This window comes from Cheilinus undulatus, linkage group 18 (assembly GCF_018320785.1).
Source record: "Cheilinus undulatus linkage group 18, ASM1832078v1, whole genome shotgun sequence".
NCBI classification, from domain to species: Eukaryota; Metazoa; Chordata; class Actinopteri; order Labriformes; family Labridae; genus Cheilinus; species Cheilinus undulatus.
The window spans coordinates 29,411,358-29,437,203 of NC_054882.1; the positions used below are offsets into that span (position 1 = coordinate 29,411,358).

The 25,846-nt window shown below is 39.0% G+C and overlaps 1 protein-coding gene across 1 annotated transcript; it reads left to right on the forward strand.

Annotated features, from left to right (window-relative positions):
• The first annotated feature begins 833 nt into the window (after positions 1–833).
• On the forward strand, positions 834–23,957 carry cd109 (CD109 molecule). The gene is made up of 32 exons (XM_041813232.1): positions 834–913; positions 1,017–1,168; positions 1,253–1,281; positions 1,374–1,607; positions 1,689–1,811; positions 1,936–1,975; positions 4,315–4,393; positions 4,481–4,586; positions 4,880–5,000; positions 5,093–5,202; positions 5,286–5,477; positions 5,735–5,839; positions 5,960–6,022; positions 7,723–7,893; positions 7,997–8,149; positions 10,279–10,348; positions 10,542–10,626; positions 10,756–10,873; positions 11,479–11,592; positions 11,724–11,942; positions 12,170–12,311; positions 16,093–16,269; positions 16,369–16,450; positions 16,537–16,768; positions 17,165–17,336; positions 17,729–17,919; positions 18,033–18,188; positions 20,128–20,193; positions 20,894–21,033; positions 21,138–21,294; positions 23,455–23,557; positions 23,752–23,957. Exons 1-32 carry the CDS (start codon positions 834–836, stop codon positions 23,955–23,957), a joined length of 4,188 nt encoding a protein of 1,395 aa, XP_041669166.1.
• The last annotated feature ends 1,889 nt before the right edge of the window (positions 23,958–25,846 follow it).

Sequence of the window (25,846 nt, forward strand, 5' to 3'; positions counted from 1 at the left end):
ATTAGTAAGAAGACTGAATATTTGAAGGTGAATACGCCTTCTATAGGTTTAAAACCTGTGCTGGTGGGTAGGTGTCTGATACATTTTTCAAAGAAAATTTCTTGATGAATGAGTCATCTATGGTTATGCTTTTTGTAACACTACCTACATATGCACAAAAAAATCATCAAAGAGATGAGATGCACTACTGTGTTTATAGGGGGCGCCAAGCTCCATACAGACCGTACAGGAGATTTAATCAGTGTTGTCACCAGGTAATCAAGGTGAAACCTGTTAACCACAAAGCTGAGATCTGAGACTATTTGGGTAAGTTTTCCTGTGAATGCATACAGAGTAGTGAAATGCTCAAGAAAACAATACAGATTCATGTAACAGCCTCATTCTTCAGATAAATGCCAAGAATTAAACTCTTAGGTGGTTTAGTGTCACGTAGCGTATGCCGGGTCGTGTTCCTTGTGACATTTAAGATGCATTTTCTTCTCAGTGTTTTCTTTTACAGTATCACCAGAACTTCTCTCTCTGCGCTTAGGAAGGGACTGGGAATTGTCAAAGGATGAATGGATAGATGAGACGATTCCTCCAGGGTAAAGGCGTCAAGAGTGTGTGAACAACCCCCTCCATCTCCACTTCATCCTTTGTGTTTGACAAAGAATATATGTGCGATGATACAGGTTGTGTCTGAGCATGTGAGGGGAATCTCGTGGGGCAATGGTGTGAGGACAGGAGGTGGAGTTTGGTAGCTCCTAGGTCAGGTCAGTTTTGGTTTACGAAGCGGTTGTCACTTGGACGTCTGACTTAAAAGTTGAACTTTGGAGAGTAGGAAAACAGGCAGCATGGGCAGGATATGGATCGTGGTTTTGAGTTTGGGAGTTGTGTTGTTCACTGTTCCTGGTTCCACTCAGGATTCACCAAAGTAAGTTTTACAGTTACATTTCAAATGCCCTTTTTATTTGATTGTTTTTCTAATCTGCCTTGTATCAAGATTAATCATAAGAACTTCCTCCTCTTTCTAGTAGGACAATGTTTCTGATCTCAGGTCCAAAAGTGTTGCATGCTGGGATGCCGACTTCTCTGGCTGTCACTGCAGTCCCTGACTTCTCTGGCAGGGTTGTAGTCGAAGTAACACACGAAAAAAACAAATTAGCTCATGCAGAGGACTCCCAAGAAGGTGACACTGTTAAAGAAGTCAGAGTCAATTAGTATTTCAGATTTTTATGTTTTTAGAGAGCTAAAATATCGTTCTGTTTTCAAGGTTCGACCAGGATCCTGACACTCCCTCCTGTGAGTAGGGACTTCAACCTTTTGTTCTGTTTTCATTGAAAACTTCTCCCTAATACTACTTTTAACCCTGATGTTAATGTGTTTCTCTTTAGATTCCTGGTTCTATAACACACAACTCCCTTTTGACCCTGACGGTGAAGTGTTACACTGGGGAAACTCTCATTTACACCAACACCACCACCCTCGTCTTCAGTCTCAGGATTGTCTCCACCTTTATTCAAACAGACAAACCGTACTACCAACCAGGCGATACCGTCAAAGTCAGAGTGTTGGGTGTTCAGATGGATAACCGTCCGTACAAAGGTGAAGTGGAGGTCTCTGTTCAGGTGGGTCCCTGTCCTTGGTATGAAACAACAATGCCAGAGGAACGGTGAGAAGTTTGACTGATGTTCATTTGTCACCTGTAGGATCCCAGCGGGAAGGTTGTTGAGACATGGGAGATCAAAGGGAATCTGGGGATTGTGTTGCAGGAATTCAGTTTGTCACAAATGCCTCCTCTTGGACAGTGGGGGATCACGGCTACAGTGAATGTAAGAATGAAAAGCTGAAACTAATTTGTCTTTGTGTAGATTTAGTGTCATTAAAAAGACTGATTTAAGCTTTAATCATGAAGACGTGCTTCCATATTTATGTGCCCTGTTCTTGTCTCTACAGGGTGTTACTGATACCAAAGCATTCATGGTGGAGAATTATGGTAATACAACTATCACATTGAGTTTCACTTTTTGGATGATGGCTCAGAGATTTAGAGCTTTGAATGGATTTTCATTAGTAATTCTCCAATGTATCAGGTAAACATTGGTACCGACCAATATCAGCCCTGTTGACTAACATCAGCCATCTGCAAATAATGTGATATGAACTGATATCAGTATCAGATGTAAATCTGTTTTAGCCAATTAACTTACATCCAGCAAATGTTACTGCTGAATCAAATAAGATGTTTTACTGGGAAGAAGTGACTTGTTTGACCATGAACACTGATCCGAGTATGTCTAGAATAAGAGAAAATGTTGGCATAGTGGGACAGTTGCAGCAAAAGAAGCACTAGAAAAAAGATTAGTATTGGCAACCGGCATAATTGTTGTTTTCAATGATCTGTATCATATTGCCACTGATTCTCACAATCAGTGCATCTCTAATTTTTATAAACCTTGTTCAAATTTTAAGGTCCCCAGAGATTACGCTCCAAATACTTTGTGATCAGTTAACTCTTGCTTTTGCAGTACCATCAGTCAATTATTGTATGTGACCAAATACCTGCTGCCTAATACTATTCCCATTAACATAAGCTGTGTAGTTTGTTTGGAGCTAATTAACAAATGTTAGCATGTTAACATTCAACATTCATAGACATTTGTAATGCCTAAGGATAAATCCATATACTTTTCATCAGAGTTTCCACTAGACTTTTTTGTCTTCAACTAACATGGCCAACAGTCCTTTAAAAAATTCTGTCCATTTAGAACAACAACCAGACATATGCTTTAGATAGTCATATGACAATAACCTGCATTAAACAGCGATAAAACATCTTTGAAAAAAAAGCACACAAACAACTCTTAGCTTCACTTTAGCTCCATTAGCCCATTAGCACATTAGCTGCTACCATAACTTAGCAGCTTACAGCAGTCAAATAACATCCTCCCTTGAAAAAAAAACAATGAATCGCCCAGATAAATAATCAACGAGTGCTCCGTTAACTAGACACTATGTTAAAACTCTGTGTTACAAATAAAAATTGAGTCTTACCATCAGTTGTCCTATATTAGTCCTTACTGATGATCTCAACTGTAACCACCGCTTAAACAGTAAAATACAACCATCGTGGTTTATAGTTCCAAAGAAAGACAAAAGCATCCACTATGGACAGTTCAGTGCTGGCCTCCCCTCATCCATGGCTCTTTCCTGTAGCTAAAGTTATACATTCTGCTGCAGCTACTATAAGCTAGGCTAGCCAGAAAGCCTTGAGCTAGGTCTCTCAGCCACAGAACAGTGAGAAAAAGTACTCTCACCAAGAGCCGAAATGACCTACAACTTTTTGCATGACATGAATCTATGTTGAATACACTTCCAATTTACTTTAGAATTAGTCATAAGTAGATTTGCCCACTCATAGAAGTCCAATACAACTCCTGCACAGCCCAGGCCTGTCCTTGTCCTGGCTGCTGCATTGGTATTTATACCGCTCAGGTATCTGCAGTTTCCTTTGTTTTGGCTCCCTTATTATCTTCATCAATGACAAATGTAAAATCCTCTCTAAACTTCCCAGAGATAGACCTTGTTTGATGTCATGTTGATCAAATAAATATTCACCTGAATAAGCCATGTGCTGTGTTACACAGATAAACAACCAGAGTACTGAACAGCAAAGTAGGTTCTAGTAAGACTACTTTGAGTTTATCTTAAAATGATTCTAGACAACATATCTGCTATGTAGCACAATATATAATAAGTAATTATTCACTATTTGCCTAACTGGTAATTGGAATATTTTACAGCCAGATATTTTGGCTGTTGATGACTGACATCCGCCCATGAAACCAGATGGGGATCAGAAACTCTGCTTTACATCATTCTCATGAGGTTCACTTTCCGGACAACTTGCAAGATATCTCAGAAGTTGAATGGTATCCCATGAAATTAGGTGCAGATTATCAGGGTATCCAGTGGTTAAACTCATTGTTATTTCAGGTCAGCTATCTTCTCCTGGTGTGCAGCTAGGACTAAGTAGCTTCAGATGTAATGACACTCTCATCAGCAAAAGCATCACATTTTTGTCTAGAGTGATTTAGCATATCTTAGCATACACAAATCACGAACTATTAGTGATTTGTGTATGCTAGTGATATACAGATCTTCTAAGTGTTAATATGTAAGCATTATCCTTGTAAAGGTTTAGCATACAGTTGTTTTTGAGCTTCTTGGCACATGCCACATAAGGCTTAGCATAGGCATAGCACTGCTCTTAGGTCATAGCCATATTTGTAAGTTAACTTAATTACTAACCGACTGTAATGATGTCTATTTCAGAGCGTCCCTTTGAATTGCTGCTTAAGACACCGTCACATGTCCTCATAGGAGATAATATCTCAGGATCAGTGAGAGCACTGTGAGTCAGTTACTCACTTGCAAATCACTTATGTCATTTACACATATTTAGCAATTATTCAGAAGTCTTCTGTCTTCCTCCTTTTAGTTACCCCACTGGACAACCTGTAGAGGGACAACTAAGTGTCTCACTCACCCTGGTGTCTGCTACGCTTAATGCAGAATCTCCGTCCGTGCAAACGCTAACCAAAGAGGTAAGGTTTTCCTCCCTGTAATTTATTCATGATAGATCACAATACTCTTCATTAGTCAGTATACATATACTTATGTATTATAAATGGGCAGGACAGGGGTAGCTAAGGTAAGCTGAAGGACATGGGTTCAGAATCAGAGGGTCATGGGCCATAAGCATGTATTTTAGTCAACATGTGTGTAGCATGTTCAATAACAGTGTTGGGACTGAATTTCCCCTTTCGGATATAGAGTACATCCATTATATCATCTTCTGAACAGCTCTATTGACTTGGTTTTGACTGGTTTTTTCCAGATCTATGGGTCAACACAGTTTTCCTTCAGTAAAGATCTTCTTCAAACCCTTTACACCTTACCAGGATCGAGCAGAGGCAGACATGTGCGTCTTGTTGCCTGTGTCACTGACGATTTCACCGGTAAAGTTTTTTTTTTTTTTTTTTCGTTGCTGGTTTAAGCAAAGGATGCATCTTAGCCTCACCCTGAAACCAATGTTGTATCATCCACAAAGGCCATAAAGTGAACACAACAGTGGAAATCCACCTCATGAAGGACAAATTCCAGCTTACCTTCCATGATTATCCGGCTACACTAAAGCCATCCTTGTCCTCCTTTATAATAGTGAGTACACTTAACATGTCGTGTTTGATAATCTGTGTTAATTTGTTGTTTTCATCATCTTAACCTCTTCTTTTCCTCCACAGCTTAAGATCTGTAGATATGACAGAAAACCACTCAGCCCAGAGGATCTAATGAACCCTGCTGTAATTGAAGTTACTCAGAGAGCATCCAGTTTGGATTTTGAATCAAACACTCTGACACTTCCAGTGCCTGAAGATGGGAAAGTCCAATTTCAGATTCACTTACAGGAAGGAAAAGAGATACTATTTATTCAGGTGAGGATTTTGTTAAATATTTTCTGAAGTGTTGGTCCTCCTGTTTGCCAATTTTGTTCATGTAAGACAAGGAGTTTCGGCAGAAATCTATGACTCAAGCATCCAAAAAAGTAAAATAATCTCGGATACTGTGAGTATATGGGAGGAACATCCTCAGATTTTACAGTAGATTGGACCAAAGACTGAAATGGATAGTTTATGCTGGCAAAATCATCAGTTTTGCCTAGGGATTTTTATTTTCTTGTGTTTCTGTTCAGGCAAAATTCCAATCCAGTGTGGAGACTCTGATGGTATATAAAAACTACTCCTCCCCTAGTGGCTCTTACATTCAGATCTCCAAGCTGAAGACCATACCTGCACAGGTAACAAAAGTGGAATATGTTTCCTGATGGACATAAAAAATAAATCACATAGCAAGTCTGCCTTTCTTTAGCTGTTATTTGTGCAAATTAACATTTTCTTTTGACATTTCAAACTTCAAGATTGGATATCCTCTTCAAATAGACGTGGAGAGCAACTTTCAACCACCCAATCTTCACTATGTGGTATGTTTGGTAAAATACACTCACTGATCACTTCATTAGGTATTGCCTGTTCAAATATAAACTTTTCTATCTGTAGCACCACTTCCATGGTTAAGGTTGTATAATAGCAAAAGTTTCTGGGATTTCTTTTGGGATAAAATTAGGTTATCATGGGGACAGGAAGTAATTCATGCTTAGCTTAAGATAGTACAAACTACAAAGTAAAAGCAAGACAAAGAGCAGTTTCTCAAGGGAATCTTAACTGTTAACCCTAGGTCGGCTGTTCAGTTAGAGAAAGTAACTAAACTTGAACTCATAAGTCACTGAGTCATTTTGTACATGCACTTTTGCATATTTCTGCATGATTAAAATTGTTAAAAACTGTATTTCAAAGAGTAAACACTTTGAAGTTCTCTCCTACTATTGAGGCATGGTTTTAAACTGTTCTGGTGCAGCAGTGCACGCTCATATACTATGCCTATAAAAAGCATTCACCCCCATGGATGGATTGATTTTAATAATCAGTCATGGTCAAAATAATTTGGCTTGACAAAATAAGCTCTTTAATGATAAACTACATTTACCTGCTGAGAAGCATCCCCACAGCATGATGCTGCCACAACTGGGCTTCACAGTGGGGAAGGTGGTGAAGACATCGGTTGTCTGCAGAGTCTCTCCCATCTCAGCTGCTGAAGCTTCTAACTCCTTCAGAGTCGTCATAGGTGTCTTGGTGGTCTCTTTCACTAGTCTCCTTCTTACACGGTCACTCAGTTTGTGAGGACGGTCTGATCTAGGATAATTACATTGCACTATATTTAATTGCACTATATTTCTTCCATTTCTTGATGATGCAATTAATTGAACATCTGGGATGTTCAGTGTCTAATATTTTTTTTTGTGTCCATTCCCTGACATGTACTTTTTAATAACCATTTCTCTGAGTTGCTTGGAGTGTTCTTTTGTGCTCATGGTGCACTCAGGTAATCCCCATTTCACTAAATGTGAGGCTACAAGTTATAGGGTAAAACCTCAAAGGGGGTGAATACTTGTTGTATGTAGGCACTGTATGTCAGCACGAGAGCAGGGATAGACTAGTCTTTGTACTATTATTCAAAGATACCAAACATAAATGCGCAATCAGCAGGCCTTGGAAAACTTCCCTTTTAAGAGGCAGAAACCTCAAGCAGAACCAGATTAATTGGTGAACAGTAATTGTCCTCTTGGATGGGCTGTTAAATGTCTGGTGTAGTGAGACACTGAAAGAGAAAGAAACAAAAAGACAGTGGGGAATAAAACTGCAACAATGAGGAAAACAGACTAATGGTTACAATTATAAAAAGAAATACAGCTTTCAGGGTGATTTTGCAGGGATTTAATTAATAATAATTTTATAATGCCCGACTGATGTCTATGAAATTATATAGCTAAAAGCATCTCTAAGATTTGATAATCAGTATAAGCTTAGAAAACACGCTCATAGTTTCTAGAAAGAAATATATGATTAGACCTGATGAACCCAAACAGGCTTTAACATGGTATGGATCTATTAACCCTGATTTATATTTTAACTTGATGCAGTTTTTGCAGTTGTTGGATTCATAATTCCTTTTGATGTGTTTTTCATTTAAAGTAAAGAGTTTTGATACACCTGTGTCTGCTTACTGCTTACTTTTTGGTGGTTAAATTACAGAAAAATGTCCCTCTCCTCTTTGCACCTCTAGGTTTGCTCTAGAGGTCAAGTAGTGGCTGCTGGGACAGAGGAGTCCTCCAGGTTTTGGCTGACCCCATCAGTGTCCTGGTCCCCTGAGGCCTTCGTCACGGTCTACAGTATCCTCTCTGATGGAGAGGTCACCAGTGACACTGCATGCATCCCCATCAACCAGCACAACCATGTAACCCTATATGGTGTTATTTCTATGTATTCTATCATCTTATTCTAGGTTTGTAATTCCCTTGGACAAGCTTTTGACTGTTTCTTTATGTTTTCTTTCACAGGTTTCTCTAAGCTGGAGCAGTGTCAGAGCCCAGCCTGGTGAGCAGGTATCACTTGCTGTGACTCTCCTAGAGCCCAAGTCCCAGGTTGGAATTGTGGTGATGGGAATGCATGATGACACCCAGAAGGCCGACCTCGACTTGAAAGTGGAGCAAGTATGACAACCCTTAAGAAGTTAAAGATTTAAAGTTTAAATATTTAGACAAAAGGTCAAGTATAATCTCTGAAACTTAAACTTTTGTGACCTTTAAGTTTTGGTCATTTTTTTTTCATTATTCCATTGTCCATTTCACCTTTTTTTAACAAGGAGCCAGTCCTCCTAGTCTCTTAATCTGTTGCAAATTCTTCTCCGACACATATTTCCCCAGTTAGACACTACACAAACATTCAGTGTGAGACCACTAAACTGGTTAGTCTGGATGTAACTTATCTGTTTGCTTTGTCCAGATGACTTTGCGGTTTCCATGAGCCGGTAACTTTAGTGTGATGGAAGCATGTCCCGAGGGTTAATAATAGAGGGAAGAGGGTGGAAACAGAGCTCCGCTACAGTGGGGTCTCTTACATGACCTTTCCTCATCTCCAAAGCATGGCGGAGTGTATTGTTTCTGATCAAATGGACCAAATGGAGATTTCCTTAGGCATCCTAGAGTTGAGACTGTGTTACACCTTACATCACTAACCACTACCTGACCTATATTTCATTCTCTGTCATAATTATGAAGCGTGATCTTTTTTTGTGTGTGTGATTTATTTATTTGGATCCATGTCAACCACTACCAAATTAGCCCACACATGTAAAGATAAATGTACTACTTATAATGATGAAGATATGTACAGTACAAACACAAAAAGGTGTAACAGTATGAAACAATTTGAAAGAATTTGTTGGATATGTTGCAATGCAATATGATCAGTGTGTTTCCATTAGATATGATTTCATACAATATGATAGATATGATTTGAAGAGTATGGTACAATGCAACACTTCATCAAAGTGAACACTGTGTATTGTGCAATTCCCATTTCTTTAAAAATGGAAGTTTTTCCTGACTGTTAGAGCTGCTGAGAACCGCACATGTTGTTTAGCGTATCCTTTACATCAGTGGTTCTCAACTTGGAGGTCAGGACCCAAAAGTGGGTTGCAGAGCAGTTTTCAGTGGGTCACGACTAGGTGTCTGATAAAAAAAAAAAAAATGGTGGCAAAAGTCCTGAAGTGCTTTTTGAACATGCATCAATACCTTTTATTTTACCCTGTTTTACTGTGAAATTTGGTAAATTTAAATATTTGATAAATATTTCAACTTATTTATCTCCTCTTCTTGCGATAAATGGCTACTTTTCCCACGATGATGAAGTAATTCCACAAGTTCTCTGGAAAACTGTCAAAAATTGACACATAATGACAGGGAAAGAGGTTATAAAAATTTTTCAGTTTTGCCCCTTTTCTTTTTTATATCAGGTGTTTTGGTCCAGTCATGTTCCAAACTGCAACTTATTCAATTAACGAAACATGCGTTGTTAAAAATTTTTTGGAAAACTGGGTCCCGATCAGTTGTAAGACAGGCTGGTAGGTCCTGAGGCTGGGCCAGTTTAGAACCACTGCTTTACATCACTGTCAAAAATAAAATTAGACAGGGCATGCAGATGGCCTAGTGGTCAAAGGCGCAACCTTTGCACGCAGGCGGCCTGGGTTCGAATCTGGCCCGTGGCCTTTTGCTACATGTCTCTCCCCGCTCTCGTCCCATTTCTGACTTTATTTACCGTCCTCCTCTGTCAAATAAAGGCACTTAAAAGCCCAAAAAGAAATCTAAATAAAATTAAGTACCATTTAAATTCACCATTTATTTTGGAAAGTGTCCCCTTCATTAGTCAGCTCTAATTCAAATGTGTGAATATAATAGTAAAATATCCTCTCAGTAATGGAAGCTTTTCAGCTCCATTATTTCTCTTAGATTTATCTTTAAGCAAAATAGAAAACTAAGAAGACAAACCACATTTAATTTCAGTGAACATTATGAAAAAATATCCTTAAAACTCTGATTTTTATATCAAATCTTTGCAATAAATAACACACTTAAAGCCTGATTTATAATTTTTCAAACTTAAAAACTCTGATTTTGGACCACTCCCATCTTCATTGCTTGATATGCTACAGTGATAGAGGACATTTCTTAACAGAATTTTATGCCAGTATGCTCTAGCAAAACAAGTGTTTGTTTTTTGTGTTTTAGGTGCTACTATAACCAATTTTTTGTCATTTTCTTCTCTGTTTCTCATACTGCAGGAATGTAATATTTGGATGATGACCAATGGCAGACTTGATAAGAAAAATCTGCCTGATGGACATAAAAATGGTATAATTATAAAAACACAGTGAAACATACTGCCCTTTTAGTATAGCTGTCCTTAGTATTTGGTTTCCCTCTTGTGGTCATTTAGCAAATTGGATTTAAAGCACAATTTCAGTACGACTGGATTAAATTGTCTTGTCTTTTATGTCCGTGAAAATGCACCTGTTCTCTTCTCTGTTTTTCTTTGGTTTATCAGATGAACGAACTTTAGCAGTAGAAAAATACTGGACGAATTTGAGGGATACTACTGATTCCATGCTCTGGTTAGACACTTATGTAAGGTGAGTCTTTAGAAACAAGAAGAGGAAAGAGATTCTAATGAGAAATCAGTATTTTAAATGACCATAGATCACTGTGTACAACCCTGCAACATAAACTGAAAGTTGTGTCTATTTCTTTCTTTCTGTCAGTGATAAATCCTGGACAAGTGGGACAATAACCGTTCCAGATGGCATCACTTCTCTGTCAGCTGTTGCACTGGTCATGTCAGATAATCTGGGACTGGGATTCACTCCTCTGCCAAAAGAGGTAACAAAAATTATACTGTGTGCCTCTATTATTCCCAAATTTTGGGTTTAAATGTCAATTATGTTTGTTTTTTGAAAAAAGGATGTATTTATTTTTCTCTACTAAATAGGTACAGCTGTAAGGGCTAAAATAAAGCAAGATGTTTATCAGCATAGAGTATTGGTTCTCTGCTATAACAATGCACTCATTTAAATTTATTCCATGAACCAGATAGTTAGTGGAAATGATGTGTAGTTTTGGGTCAGTTGGCCAGTTCCTCTACTGGAGCTACCCTGGCAGCCACATTGGTGGTATTTCATGACAAAAACTCAGTCATCAGACAAGGCACTATGTTTGGCCAGCACCAAACACTGCACATCACCACAAACACACCTTCCCACTGTGAAGCACGGTGGTGGCAGCATCATGCTGTGGTGCTGCTTCTCAGTAGTCGGCCCTGGAAGGCTTGTAAAGGTAATGGTAAAATGAATGCAGCAAATTTTTTTTTTTAGTAGGTGTACCTAAAAAGTGATTTGGTGAGTCACATTATCATACTAGAAAATAAATAATAAATAAAGTCAGGCAGTTTTTTTGGTGATTTTTTTTTTTTGCCCACTTATTCACAGTTGACTGTGTCCAAAGATTTTTCCTTATCCCTGGATGTCCCATCAAGCCTCATCAGAGGGGAAGAGATCATCCTGGAGGTGAAAATAATCAACCATTTAGATCAAGATATAGAGGTAAGAAGTATAAAGGTTGTGCAAAATATGCGACAGAAAATTTTGTCAACGTCTTGTTCTTCTTTCTGAAAATAACTCCCAAGAAACACACATGCTGATCAGTCATGATCTGTCACTGCTTCTCACCGCAGGTCATCCTGCTACTAGCTCAGAGCGAGGCCTTTCACTTTGTTTATGCAGAACGAGGGGATGTCTCTGTGCTCAATGCCAAAACACTCACCATAGGGAGTCACATGTCGGCTGTAGCTCTGTTCCCTATAAGGCCTGTGGCTCTGGGTGAGATGGAAATATGCATAGATGCCATATCAGAAGATGCCTCTGACAGTCTTGTTTGGAGAGTGCTTGTAAAGGTGTGGTATTATGGAAACACTTAACATCTGTGAGTTTAATGTGAAAAGTATAACTTAATTATGTAGACGATAGTGGGGCTGTGGAAAGGTTTCTTGCTTTTTTTTTTTTTTCAGCCAATGCATCTCTCAAGTATGCTTGGATTAAAAGATTTAGTATGACATGCAACATGCTGCTGTGGCATTTATTAATCCTATGATAACTGTGTATTACTTCCATGTTCCCAAAGCCTGAGGGAGTTGAACAGTCCTATTCAGAGAGCCTTTTCCTGGAGCTGGCACCAGCGAAACACAACAACTCCAGACCAGTCTCAGTCCGCCTTCCACTAGAAGTGGTTCCAGGCAGCCAGAGGGCCCATGTGGCATTGGTTGGTATGTCCACCATTCATCCTCCCTGTTGTGCCACTGGCAGTTACATCTGAGTGCCCTTCGTGTTTACTGTTTTGTCAATGAGGCATGTATAATGAGGACTCATATTTTCCTTTGTGCTTTGATAATGAGCATGGGTATAAGTACATCAAACTCAGCTCTGTCCTGAAAACATTTAGGTAGAGGATGTTTTTTTTTATAAATGGAAATAAAAGACATCAAACGGGTGCGTTTATGATGGGCAGATTCTGAACAGCTGTCAGGCTGTTTGGCTTGGCTCCATTCAGGTGGAGGACATTCGTCATAGTAAAAGAGAGAACCTCAGCATTTTCCTCACTTGGATCCAGATTTGTGGTTTCTGTATTTTTGAGATAGTGGCCTTAAAAATTCTGCCCAACTGTCTTTTTTGTCTCTTCTGTAGGAAGCTGTTCTGCTAATGTTTATGTTTTTAAATACTTTCCTCCCTTTGCTTCCATATCTTGTTACCTAAATCACTGCTAGACATCTGGAGGGGTTGTTTCAGGTCAGAAGTACTGTACTTTTAAGCTGCTGCGGTGAATAGGGATGTAACTTCAATCAGAAATCAATATGATATTTATTTGACAAATCCATATACAGTGCTGATAAAGAGGTTTCACCCTGTTGGATGATTTACCCTTTTGTTAATTTTACAAATCAATCATGGTAAATATAATCCGGCTTTTTTGACAAAAAACAGTGGCCATCAGACATGATGCAATGGTTAGCAGACACCAAACACTGCACATCGACACAAATACACCAACCCTACTGTGAGGCACGGTGTTGGCAGCATCATGCTGTTTAAAAAACTCTTTAATGTCAATGTAAAACAGATTCCTGCAGAATAATGCCAATTAAACAAAATATATAAAGTAAAATAGGTGACTGCATAAATATTCACCCCCCTCAAGTCAGTGTTTAGTAGATGCACCTTTGGCTGCAGTCACAGCACTGAGTCCGTATGCTTCAGGTCATTGTCTTGCTGGAAAATAAATCTTCTCCCAAGCAGTAGTTCTCTTGAGGACTAAAAACAATTTCCCTCCATTTTTTCTATATTTTGTCGCATTCATTTTACTCTCTACCTTTACAAGCCCTCCAGGGCTCACTGCTAAGAAGCATCCCCGCAGCATGATGCTGCCATCACTGTGGTTCAGTGTATTTGTAGTGATGTGCAGTGTGAGTTAGTTGCTTGTTACAGTGGTTGGGCACACTCTTAATTGTTACCCAACATTTATTTATTTGATTGCGACACATCCACTAAAGGATATACAGCCTGTGTTATAGGTGGCTCCTGCATATTTGGTGCAAACAAAAATAGGCCTCTTCAGTTTGTACAACCACACACAACATGTTGCTGCTTGACTTCAGCTATAAGGCTATTTTGAAATTTTGATGAAGGTAAGGAGCTGATAGAAAGTAGCGCCGCCAGCTCTAATAATGTCGTTTGATATCCCATCAAAGTATGACCTGCTCTACTCGGCCTTTGATTGTCATATCCTATTTTTACCCAAACAATCAATGAAAGCAGCAGGGCTACCCAAATAGAGACAAAGTCTGGCGTTGCTTTTACAATCCTAGGAAAAAGAAATTCAACATACAACCAAATAATGTACATCAGATGAGACTGAGAAGTAGGTATCCTGTATGATGGTGGTTCTCAACTGGTGGGGTGGGACCCAAAAGTGGGTCGCGGAGCTGTTTCCAGTAGGTCGTGAATGTTTGAAACAGTGTGGTGAAATGTCTAAGATGGATGGAAGCCTTAAGTGGACATCCATACATTTCTATTTAACCTAAGTTTCCCTGTGATAGGGAGCAAACTACAGTTGATTTCTCAAGATTTCAACTCATTTAGATCCTTTTCTCAGGATACCAAAGCTGGTTCCCCAACATAATGGGGTGATTTCTTTAGCATGACCAAATTTCCATGCCATCTTGGGAAAATTAAGTATAATCAAAAGGTTACTTCGCACATCTATTTCTCAGGACAGGTGCGTCGGAGGGCAGGGTATCCAGCAAACAGTTCAAAGGTAACACCCGCACACTGTCCAACTTGCAAAAAAGGATGGATTTATTTACAACGTTTCGGTACTAGACCTTCATCAGGCAAACAGTTTGTTCAAAAGGCCAGGACATGTTAAATAGGAGGTGGCCTCACACCTGCAGCCACCTTCTCATCATGACGTCAGAGCTCAATTGGTCAAGACAGTAAAAATAAACAATATACATCAGTTACCTGACTGAGAGAGTAAATGTGATGGAAAGGAATGGACACCCCGATTACAACCCACAAATGCATCACTCACAATGTTAAGGGGAGTATAATTCCCGAAAGAGAATACATACATCAATTAAATCAGAAAAACTCAAGTGAAGCAGAATGGGCTAGGTTGTCAATATTAGATCTAAGTTCTAGTTAATCATCCTGCTCATAAAAATAAAAATAAAAATAGGACATCCGAAAGGAATATGTCATCATGTGTATATGATTCCACATTATTCCTTTCGGATGTCCTATTTTTATTTTTATTTTTATGAGCAGGATGATTAACTAGAACTTAGATCTAATATTGACAACCTAGCCCATTCTGCTTCACTTGAGTTTTTCTGATTTAATTGATGTATGTATTCTCTTTCGGGAATTGTACTCCCCTTAACATTGTGAGTGATGCATTTGTGGGTTGTAATCGGGGTGTCCATTCCTTTCCATCACATTTACTCTCTCAGTCAGGTAACTGATGTATATTGTTTATTTTTACTGTCCTGACCAATTGAGCTCTGACGTCATGATGAGAAGGTGGCTGCAGGTGTGAGGCCACCTCTTATTTAACATGTCCTGGCCTTTTGAACAAACTGTTTGCCTGATGAAGGTCTAGTACCGAAACGTTGTAAATAAATCCATCCTTCTTTGCAAGTTGGACAGTGTGCGGGTGTTACCTTTGAACTGTTTGCTGGAAAATTAAGTATAATAAAATGTAACTTAATAAACCATTATCAAAACCCTTAACTTCCATTAAATTTGGTTTTGGGTAACAGCATTTTTCTTTCTTTCACTAACGCTCCTACAAGTTAAGATGTGTCATGGACCACCTGAGCAAAGGCATACAGCCCTCTGTATTTTAGAGAGCTCATTAAAAAAGCCAAATATCTTTCTCTGCCTGGGCACTTTTATTTTGAAATTCTGCTTGGCCTCTGGACCCTGTGGCTGAAACGCCTCCATACCATACTGCCAACACTGGTGAGGGATTTAGCAAGCAAACTGATTTCGATTAGCCTTTTTTGTGTATTTTAGGGTGTGAGGCTTCGACATTATCATCGGTGATAACTCAGAAGCAACATATAAACTGTTACTGAAGTTAAAATCCTTGTTGAAATTTTTGATTCTCTGTCTCAAAGTTTGCTGAAAGTATTTAGCATTTTTCCAAACTACTTTTTTTTTTTTTTTTTTTTTAAGATTTATTTTGGGCATTTTTTGTGCCTTTATTGATAGAGGACAGTGGATAGAGTCGGAAACAGGGAGAGTGCAGGGGAGAGACATGGGTTATAGGGCCTCAGGCCAGATTTGAACCCCGGGCTGTCCTCATACATGGGTACACTAGGCCACCTGCGCCCCCCAAAACTACTTTTTTAAATACAACAACTCAAAGATGCTCTGAATTTCTGATCCCTTAATAGTAGCGAGTGTTTTTATTGTTAATGAAGGAAAATGTATGATGTTTTGCAGATGAACATGTGCAATTTATAATTTCTGCATTTGTCTGCACAGGTGAAATTTTGGCTTTATCCATCCATAACTTGAATTCACTGGTGCAGCTGCCTCTTGGTTGTGGGGAGCAGAACATGATCCATTTTGCTCCAAGTATTTATGTCCTTCAGTATCTGGACAAATCCACCCAGGACAACAAAGAGATCAGGAGCAAGGCTTTGAGCTACATGAAGGAGGGTGAGCAGCCTTCAAATAAATCACTGGCATGTAGAAGATACTATCAGATAAGATAGGGTATGAAGTAACTGAAATGTGACATCTTATTTTCTACTGAAGGATATCAGAGACAACTGTCCTTCCAACTCAAAGATGGTTCATTCAGTGCTTTTGGAGACAGCAGTGACTCTGGCAGCACATGGTAGGTCATCAATGTGCACTTCTACACCCACCAAAATCTTAAAATGAGTTTGCTTTTTATGCTCCTTTTCCTTCCTGTGGTCCCAGGTTGACAGCCTTCGTTCTGAAGTGCCTCCTTCAGGCTCAGACCTACATGCACATAGACCAGAGTATCCTGACCAGGGCCAGGACCTGGCTCTTGAAACACCAGGGGCCTAAGGGAGAGTTCAGAGAGGTGGGAAAGTTGATCCACACAGAGATGCAGGGAGGACTGGATGGTGGTTCGGTGGCACTTACGGCCTATGTGCTCATAGCGCTGCTGGAGGATGAGCACTATATGGTGAGTCAGGAGGATTTTTGGATTATGGTTTAAAAAGTTACAACATGACATTTAAAGGGTTATTGAAAAAGATAAGCCATAGGATGGATGCATGTAAACTGAGTGACCCTGCAAGAAGGAGACCAGTGAGGAAGACACCTATGACTACCTGAAAGAGAGAAAGAGAGACTCATTACTGTGATTGCAGCCAAAGGTGCATCTACTAAATACTGACTTGAAGGGGGTGAAAACTTATGCAATCACTTTTTTACCGTACATATTTTTGCTTAATTGTGATTACTTTGTAGAGATCTGTTTTCACATATTCAATGGTTGCCATCATCATGTTAAAGTGTTGTTTTATAAGTGTATGAAAAATGTAATTCTGTTAACTTTAATGATCTATTCTACCTGAAGGACCTGTACCCAGAGAAAGTGTTCCTGGCCCAGACATATCTGGAGGACAAAGTGTCCGGTGAAGTGGTCAGTAACTACAGCTTGTGTCTGGCGGCCTACGCTTTAGCTCTGGCTAACAGTCCGGTGTCTGGTATTGCCTTGGCGCAGCTCAACAGAAGAGCTGACTACAGAGGTCAGCACATAAAAGTCTTATACCTACTTCAGTTTCTTTCTATTAATGACACATTTTGTCTCCATCATCTTATGTTTGCTGTAGAAATACACCATAGAATAATACATTCTACCTCATCAAACTGCCACTCTGTCAAAAACTGTACAAAATGAAGATAGGATATCTCCAGACAGAAGGGGAATTTGCAACTTTATGACCCCACCAATAATCAAAGGAGTTAATGTATCATACCCACAGTGACTAATATTTCATAATATTTCCATTCATTTTTCAATGTTAAATGCAGCCTAGTCACAGACGCTTTCCCCATCATTGTTACAGCACAATATGTCATGAAAGATAAATGTTCAAGTTTATACTGACTGATGAATTTCTGTCATTTCTTTCTAAAGATGGAGTCATGATGTGGCAGTCCCCCGCTGGCCACAAGTCACATGACCAGCAGCCCAGCTCAGCACAAATCGAGATGGCCTCCTATGTCCTACTGGCTCTTTTTAGACGCGGCAGCTTGGTGGAGGGCATCGCTCTTATGAAAATGTTGAGCACGCAGAGAAACTTTCTGGGAGGCTATGGGACAACACAGGTAACATTTACTTTGGATATTTAACAACACAGCAGGAGATAAAACAAGATAAAATATACAGATGTGAATTGATCCAGGTTAAAGGATTTGATCTGTTTCCCTTTGTCCCTCAGGACACCGTGGTTGCCCTCCAGGCACTGGCTTCCTATGCTACCATCAGTGGAGCTCACTCCATTGATCTCAGGCTAAACATATCCACCTCAGCAACTTCATCTTTGTCTCCATTTAGCATCAGCTCCTCAAACTATCGGACATATCAGAGCCAAGAGGTAATAAGTTGTATCTTATGCTTTTGTCTTATTATGTTTGATTTGGATGATAGATCAGGGATGGGCAACTTTGGTAACCAGGAGTGCCAAATTGTTACAGATTGTTGGATTTTTTTGGTTTAAACCCTGTACTAATAATTTAATGAAAGGAGGAATATGTTGCTATTTTGATAATTTATTATACCAACAGTCATGTTTTTGAACTCAAGTGCAAATAGAAAAAGTAAATTTAATGAGAAACACAGAATTAACCCTTTAAAGCCAATTATATCATATTTGATAGATGTTTTTCTGAGACCTCTATCAAGTCAACATGGTCAGTAGTTCCCTTAAAAACCTTTTGTAAACAATCTGATAAATGATAAAAATGCCCTCCAGTAGATTATCAGTTGTCAAAAATGCCTCACGCATCAATTGGGATACAAAATAAAGATAGATGTGAAATTCTATGGCAATTTTTCTTTTTTGGGATTCTGTGAGAATAAACATATCAGTTTAAAAAAATGAGGAATTTCTGAGTGTTCATGTAAATCAATTTCAAGCTGTTTTATTGCAGTGAACATGTTAGTTACTTGTTATTATGCATTTAGTGATGCATATTAAAAGTTCTACAGAAATACTCGCAGCCACATAAATCGACTAGAAAGAAAATAAATTAAAAACTTAATAAAAAAAAATTTGAAATATAAAAAAAAAAAAAATGAATACAATTTAAATTAAATTAAATAACAACTAATAAATGAATAAATAAAATAAAAATAATTTAGAGGTTAATAAAATAATTTCTAACTTTTTAAACAAATAAAAAACTTGTAAAAAAAAAATAAATATATATTTCATTTTTTCATTTTATTCAAAATACAAATAAAATGAAAAAATAGATTAAAATGAAATCAAAACATTAGAATAACAAACTGAAAAAATCTTAAGAAATTAGAAAATAGTTTCAAATGTTTTCAATCACATCAAAAATCTTAAAAGAGCTTACCAGTACCATATACCTGTATTAAAAAATTGTAAGAGGAATGTTGACATGTTCATGACCGTCCATTTCTTCTTATGGTCAATTATTTATTGGTAGTTGAAATTGACCTCTGGGGCTGCATTAAGTGAGGTTGAAGGGCCATGTGGCCCCTGGCTCCATTCATTATGCAGTTCCAAAAAAAAAAGAATAAAACTACTATAAAAATATGTTTTTCTCTAGTTTACTTTTGTATAAGGGAAGGGAAGTGAAAACAACCTTCCTGTTTCACTGTATACTAAATTTCCTCCCACCTGTTAGCAGAAAAAGACTCCTGGATAAGATCATGTCAATTGTGTTGATCAGTTCTGAATTTTGGTTTGGTTGAAATGATTATTGTCTAGTTGAGCTTGTTTTTTACATAGGTTTGTAAAGTGTGGGACGGCACGGCGGCGCAGGGTTTAGTGCTGTTACCTCACAGCAAGAAGGTCGCTGGTTCACTTCCTAGGGCCTTTCTGGGCAGAGTTTGCATGTTCTCACCGTGCACTCATGGGTTCTCTCCGGGTACTCCGGCTTCCTCCCACCACCAAAAAAATGCTCATTAGATTAACTGGTGACTCTAAATTGCCCGTAGGTGTGAATGTGAGCATGCCTGGTTGTCTGTCTCTATATGTCAGCCCTGCGTTTGCTTGGCGACCAGAGTGTACCCCACCTCTCGCCCAGTGACAGCTGGGATAGGCTCCAGCCCCCCCGTGACCCGGAACAGAATAAGTGGTATAGAAAACGGATGGATGGATGGATTGTCAAGTGTGGTACATTTTTCAGGGAATTATTGTTAATGTATTTTTCTTCATATTATCTCAGTTGATTCATTTCTCCTTTTGTACATGTGTATTTGCTGTTACAGGGTTATTTGCAGTGGCATAATTATTTGAGGAGTTTTTTCTACTTGGCTAACTTTTTTTTCATTTGTCTTAGATTAACGTTGACAAAGATATCAGCCTGAATATTTATATGGAAGGAAGAGGATTTGCGGTATTTCAGGTAAAACTTTTCTGTACATAATATTAACAACATCAGATTTAAACCAATTTTGCCACTGGCACTTGAATTTTGCAAGACCTTACAATGCACAAGTGTTTTCATACCTCCAACATTTTCCGCTCAACATAAAGAACAGTTTAACTGGAGCGTGACCAGAATAAATTGAAAGCAGCAGCCGTGCACAACAGCTTCACTCAGCTCACTGTACTGCTCTGAAAATGCTAAAACAAAACAGATACATGCAAATACAGCATGGTAATGGACTCCCATCAATAAACATCTGGGAATAATTCTCCTGAACAAAGAAAAGTCTGCATCCTATGTGTGCCGTGATAAGATCAGTCAACAGAGGACTTTGGTGAAAGGTTAACCTTTTAATACGTTCAATATTAAAAGACATGTTCTCCTCTGTTCCAGACCCCCACTGTTAGATATCCTGTTTGAAACCTCCTCCATTTATGACTGAAATATGGAAATAAGTTCACAAACACTGAGTTCATTCCTTATTTAATTTCTGTTTCATGGAAAGGAGAGAAACAGATTTTTGTTCTTTTGTGACCTTGAGGGTTTCGCACTAAATCATACACGTAACAGTCTCATATTCTATCTGGCTGTGCTATCAGGCTGTGCTGTAAAGTATAACTTCCAACCACTAAATCTAAGTTTATAAATTTTTAAGTACTTCCATCAATCTTTCCAGCTGAACGTCTTCTACAACCTGAAGAGTGAAGCATTTTTACAGAAGCTACAGGGCACTATGGACGAGGAGGCTTTCTCATTAGATGTGGCTGTTAGTGAGGAAAGAGACCGCTCTCACATGCAGCTGTCTATATGTACAAGGCAAGTACTGCAGATCAACATTACAAGCAAAATCATTTCTTTATTTATCATCTCATCCATATGCTATGAAATATTACCCTGAGATGTCTGATTTTGCCCTCTAGGTTAACGGACAATCAGGTGATATCTCAAACAGGTATGGCTATAATGGATGTGGGCATGCTCAGTGGGTTCGCCCTCGCCCCTGGAGCTGCTGCCCCAGAAGAAGTTATCAAAAAAGTGGAGACATTGCCTGAAAAAGTCATCCTTTACATTGATTCAGTAAGTATTTGCTCATTGCATCATATTATGGTAAAGAGAGTCAGCACGGATTGCCCTCATCGTTCTTTCAGAGCTATAACAAAGCTCTGCTGTCTTAATACCTTTGTCCTGTCCTAGTGATTCCATAACTGCATCATTTCCGGTTAACCTTGCATGCCAGATGGACTGTTCCACAGATCCATAGCATGGGAAGTGTGCTACAAAACATATGAAGTAGTGGGCATGCACAGTTCCAGAGGGAACTCAACACAGTAATGCCATCTTTGCAAACTTATACCAGAGCTGGTTGGTGGAACAAACTTAAACTTTAAGTGCAATTTTGTTTTTCTGTTAATGAAGATGTGCTGTTCCAGTTCTTAAAAAGCGGCACAAATACTATAGCTACATCCAGGTTCATTGCTACACTGGCCGCCATTGTTTACCAGTTTACAGAGCAACTAAACCCTGCCTTGTTCTCCTGTCATGATGCTGATTGGTCCATCCATTCTCAGAACAGGCACAGTTGTTTCAGATTGAAGTTTTGCAAGATGGATTTACCTCATGACAGACAAAGAATCTTGCCAAATTGGCTTGGAGGACTGTTGAACATGTGTGCCAACATTTTACAGACTTCACTCTCTGAGTACATCATAATCATCCATTAAAAGAAAGCTATGAAATACTATTTTGTTAGAAAAAAAACGTTGTTGGGTGCTAATTTGATTGAAAAGACTTCAATTCATGACAGAGAGTCAGGTCAGGCATGCAGTATGTAGCATGTCAAAGATGGTGAGAGACCCATTCATATTCATCTGACAACACCATACAGTAAGAAGTGTATATTTGTTCTTTGTGCACTCAGTGTCAAATGAAGCCTAGAGGTCAACCATTGCTTTGTCAGACTAAGGAGATAGGACTGACTTTATTTACGCCCAGCTGGTGCATTCTGCCCCTGATGATAGCACAGAGGTGGGTTCACTTTGCACCCCCATTATGCCTCTGTGACATTCATAGCCTTGCACTAGCAGTCTAAATAGGGCAAATGTCTCCAACTCCAATTTGGATCCCAAGCTTTTCCTCCCACCAGCAACATTGTTCTCCAAGTCTGCTCTGTGCTTCAGCTGGGAGAATATAAAACTGAAGATTTGAAGATCATTTGTGGTGCAGAAGGGCACACAGTAGCTTTTGTGCATTGCAGCTAGTTTGTGTTCCCCTCAGGATAAAATGAAAGCGACATTATTCCCTTTGATGCTGACTGTAAACACCTTTAAAGTGGATCTGACACTAATGATCTTTAGGCCTGTCTTTCTGCTGTTAGGAGCTAGTTATCAACAAATTGTCGTCTTCTGAACTCTGCTAAGACAGAAATGACGGTTATTGGACCTGGGAGACTTAATCATCTGTTTGATAATTTCACTCTGTCTTTGGGTGACCGTGTTATTCATTGCAAAGACAGAGTCAAGAATCTTGGTGTGCTCTATGATCAGACTCTTTTGTTTAATTTTCATATAAAAGAGGTGACAAGAGTGGCCTTTTTTCACCTCAGAAATATCACCAAGATTAGACCAGTTCTGTCGTTTCAGGATACTGAGGTTCTTATTCATGCTTTTGTTCGTCACGATTTTATTATTGTAATGTCCTTCTGTCAGGTTTGCCAAAAAAAAGTCTTTGAGGTCTGCAGATGGTACAGAATGCAGCAGCTCATGTTCTGACCAGAGCAAGTAAATATGAGCACATTACTCCGGTGCTGACCTCTCTTCATTGGCTTCCTGTTCAGTTTAGAGCAGACTGCACCATCATACCTGTCTGATTTAGTGAACACGTATGTCCCTACTCCTGTTTTGCGTTCGCAGAAGACTGAGTCTGAGTGTCCGTAAAAAGACGGTTGGGGGGTGGGCTTTTTCCTTCCATGCACCTTTCGTGCACCCACTTCTTTACTGTTACATATGAGTTTTCAGTTGTTTGTTTTACTGATATCCTTTTTATTGTTTAATATGTTTGTATATGTTTGTTGATCCTCTAATGTTTTTATTGTCAAGTGTTTTTATCTCTATGTACTGACTAATTGCTCTTGTAATTTGCTTTCATAAAAAGCATCTTCTACCTAAGACGTTTGCCACAGCGTACAGAAGAGTGCATGCTATACTGTTCAGGCACCACCTTCTCTGGTCTCATTTGCAGATTACCAAGTCGAAAGTGTGCATCACTCTTCCTATCATCAGGAAATACAAACAAGCTCGAATACAAGATGCTGTGGTGCAGGTTTACGACTACTATGAACCAAGTGAGTTTTAAAATTCTGCTGTAATACAGAACAACGTCTAAAATCAGACATAGGGAATGTTTTGTTGACCCTTGAACTGAAAGTATAATGTTTTAGCTATAATGCTTTTATAACCTACTTTAAACTTTCAAAATAAAATATCCCTGAACATACAGTTGTGTATTGCATTATAATATGATATTTCCTTTCCTCAGCGAGAAAAGCGACAAGAATGTACAACTCTGATGCTCTGCGCAACATGAACTCATGCTTCTTCTGTGGGGACGACTGTGATCTCTGTAGGCCAGGAATCACAATCACAGTTTCCAGCCCGGCATCATCTCAGTCAATAAGGAGCGCCACCTACAGCCTGATTTGCTTGTTTCTTGGAGTCTGTTCCTTTTTATTGCTGTCTAATTAGATAAATATACGTACAAATTCTAAATAACCATAGTAGGTATACTCAGAGCAATAAAATAGCATGCATACATTACCATGCACTGGTTGCAATGCGAAATGTGTTTTTTTACTACACCATGTTTTTTTTTTTGACAAATGATTGTAATATTTTGACTTTTTTGCATGTTGCTCTTTAGCCAAGTGTACAGACTTTCTACTGTTTATTATGTTTTGTATTTTATTCTGTTTTTGGAAAAAAATATGTGAGTAACTACAGACCTTGAAAACTTGTCACATTTCATTCATGTTCTCAGTGTATTTTATTTTTCCGTGCATTAGAAAACAAAGAAAAAAAATCTTTATTTGCTTTATGTAAGCTGGTATTGGTGTGATCCTGAGTGTTTACTGAAATACAAAGAACTCGTGTGTAGTTGGCAGAAGAGCAAATAAAATTGATTTCTCTGTTCCACATGTGTTCTGTTGATGCCAACTTGGCAGTAACTCCAGACATGTTCAGCCGCCTGAAGCAATATAAAGGCTAAAATAATATTTATTCTTCTGCTTTACTGTACTTTCCAGTGACTTTGGAGTTTAATATGTTTTTCCTTATGTTGATATATTACAGTCTTTATAAATCAAACAGACCTCACCGAGTTACTGTGTCAGTATGTGGCACTGTGCAGGAAAATGCCCTTTAAGGTCATTTGGAGTGAGATAAAGACTTTCCTACCTCCTCTGCCACGAACAAAAATGTCAGCCAGAGGAATGCAGGCTGACCTGTAGTAGTGTTCAGAGGGAGCACACATGGAAGGCCTCTCTGGACAGTAATCAGGTTTGACGGTGCTGAGGTTTTTATGAAATATGGAGGCTGTTTCTAAGCATTCAGCTTGCTGTGTTCCATCCATGGCATGTCACATTATATACAAGAAATTGTTTTCCAACGTTTTGTAATTCTCAGATCTAGCAGCATCAAGAAAAAGAATGCCCAAAGGCTCTGCATGCTTCCTTAATGCCACAAAATGAGTTCTTGAAACATTTTGGCTTATTCAGACTGAAATTTCCAAATTATCCCTCCACCTTCTAACCTGACATGCCAGATGGATTGTTTTATTTAGCCATTACATAGATATATTTCACATTCATCTGGGAGACCTGTACAAAGCGCTGGTACGGACAGGACTTTTTTTTTTAAATCATGGAACATGATTGGACTAACATTCTGTCACATTGATTACAGGCCAATCAGAGAATGAAGTAGTATAGGTATGCAGCTACAGTGCTAACCTGAGCTGTGCAAGCTAGCGCTGACGTAGTGCATGAACAGCAGAGCTTATCGGTGGCTAAAACTCATGCTGAAGCTGGTTGGGAGAGGAATGAAAACACTTTTTCCGCTATAGAAATCTTTCAAAGCTGTTCTTTGCACTTTATTTCATGGATAAATGCGGACCAGTTGTGTTAAAAACTTCAGCTGTACTATAGCTACATCAGAGCTTATTGCTACACTGGTGGCAGCCATTGCTATCAGATTCTGGTACAACCAAACCCTGCTGTAGCTGTCGCCTCATTCTCCTCAAATGACACTGATTGATCAGAACAGTTCTGGGATCTAGCACAAACATTGTAGACTAGAGCTTGGCAATATAGATTGGCCTGATGAAGACATGGAGTCAGCCTCAACAGTCACAGAGTCACTCTGATGACCACTCAACAGGCACAGAGTCACTCTGATGACCACTCAGCGGTCACAGAGTCACTCTGATGACCACTCAACAGACACAGAGTCACTCTGATGACCACTCAACAGTCACAGAGTCACTCTGATGACCACTCAACAGGCACAGAGTCACTCTTATTACCACTCAACAGTCAAAGAGTCACTCTGATGACCACTCAACAGGCACAGAGTCACTC

Coding starts and splice junctions, on each gene's coding strand:
- cd109 (XM_041813232.1), top strand. CDS start 834: ATGGGCAGGATATGGATCGTGGTTTTGAGTTTGGGAGTTGTGTTGTTC. Junction 16,451..16,536: donor AGTGACTCTGGCAGCACATG/GTAGGTCATCAA, acceptor CTGTGGTCCCAG/GTTGACAGCCTTCGTTCTGA. Junction 16,769..17,164: donor TGGAGGATGAGCACTATATG/GTGAGTCAGGAG, acceptor TTCTACCTGAAG/GACCTGTACCCAGAGAAAGT.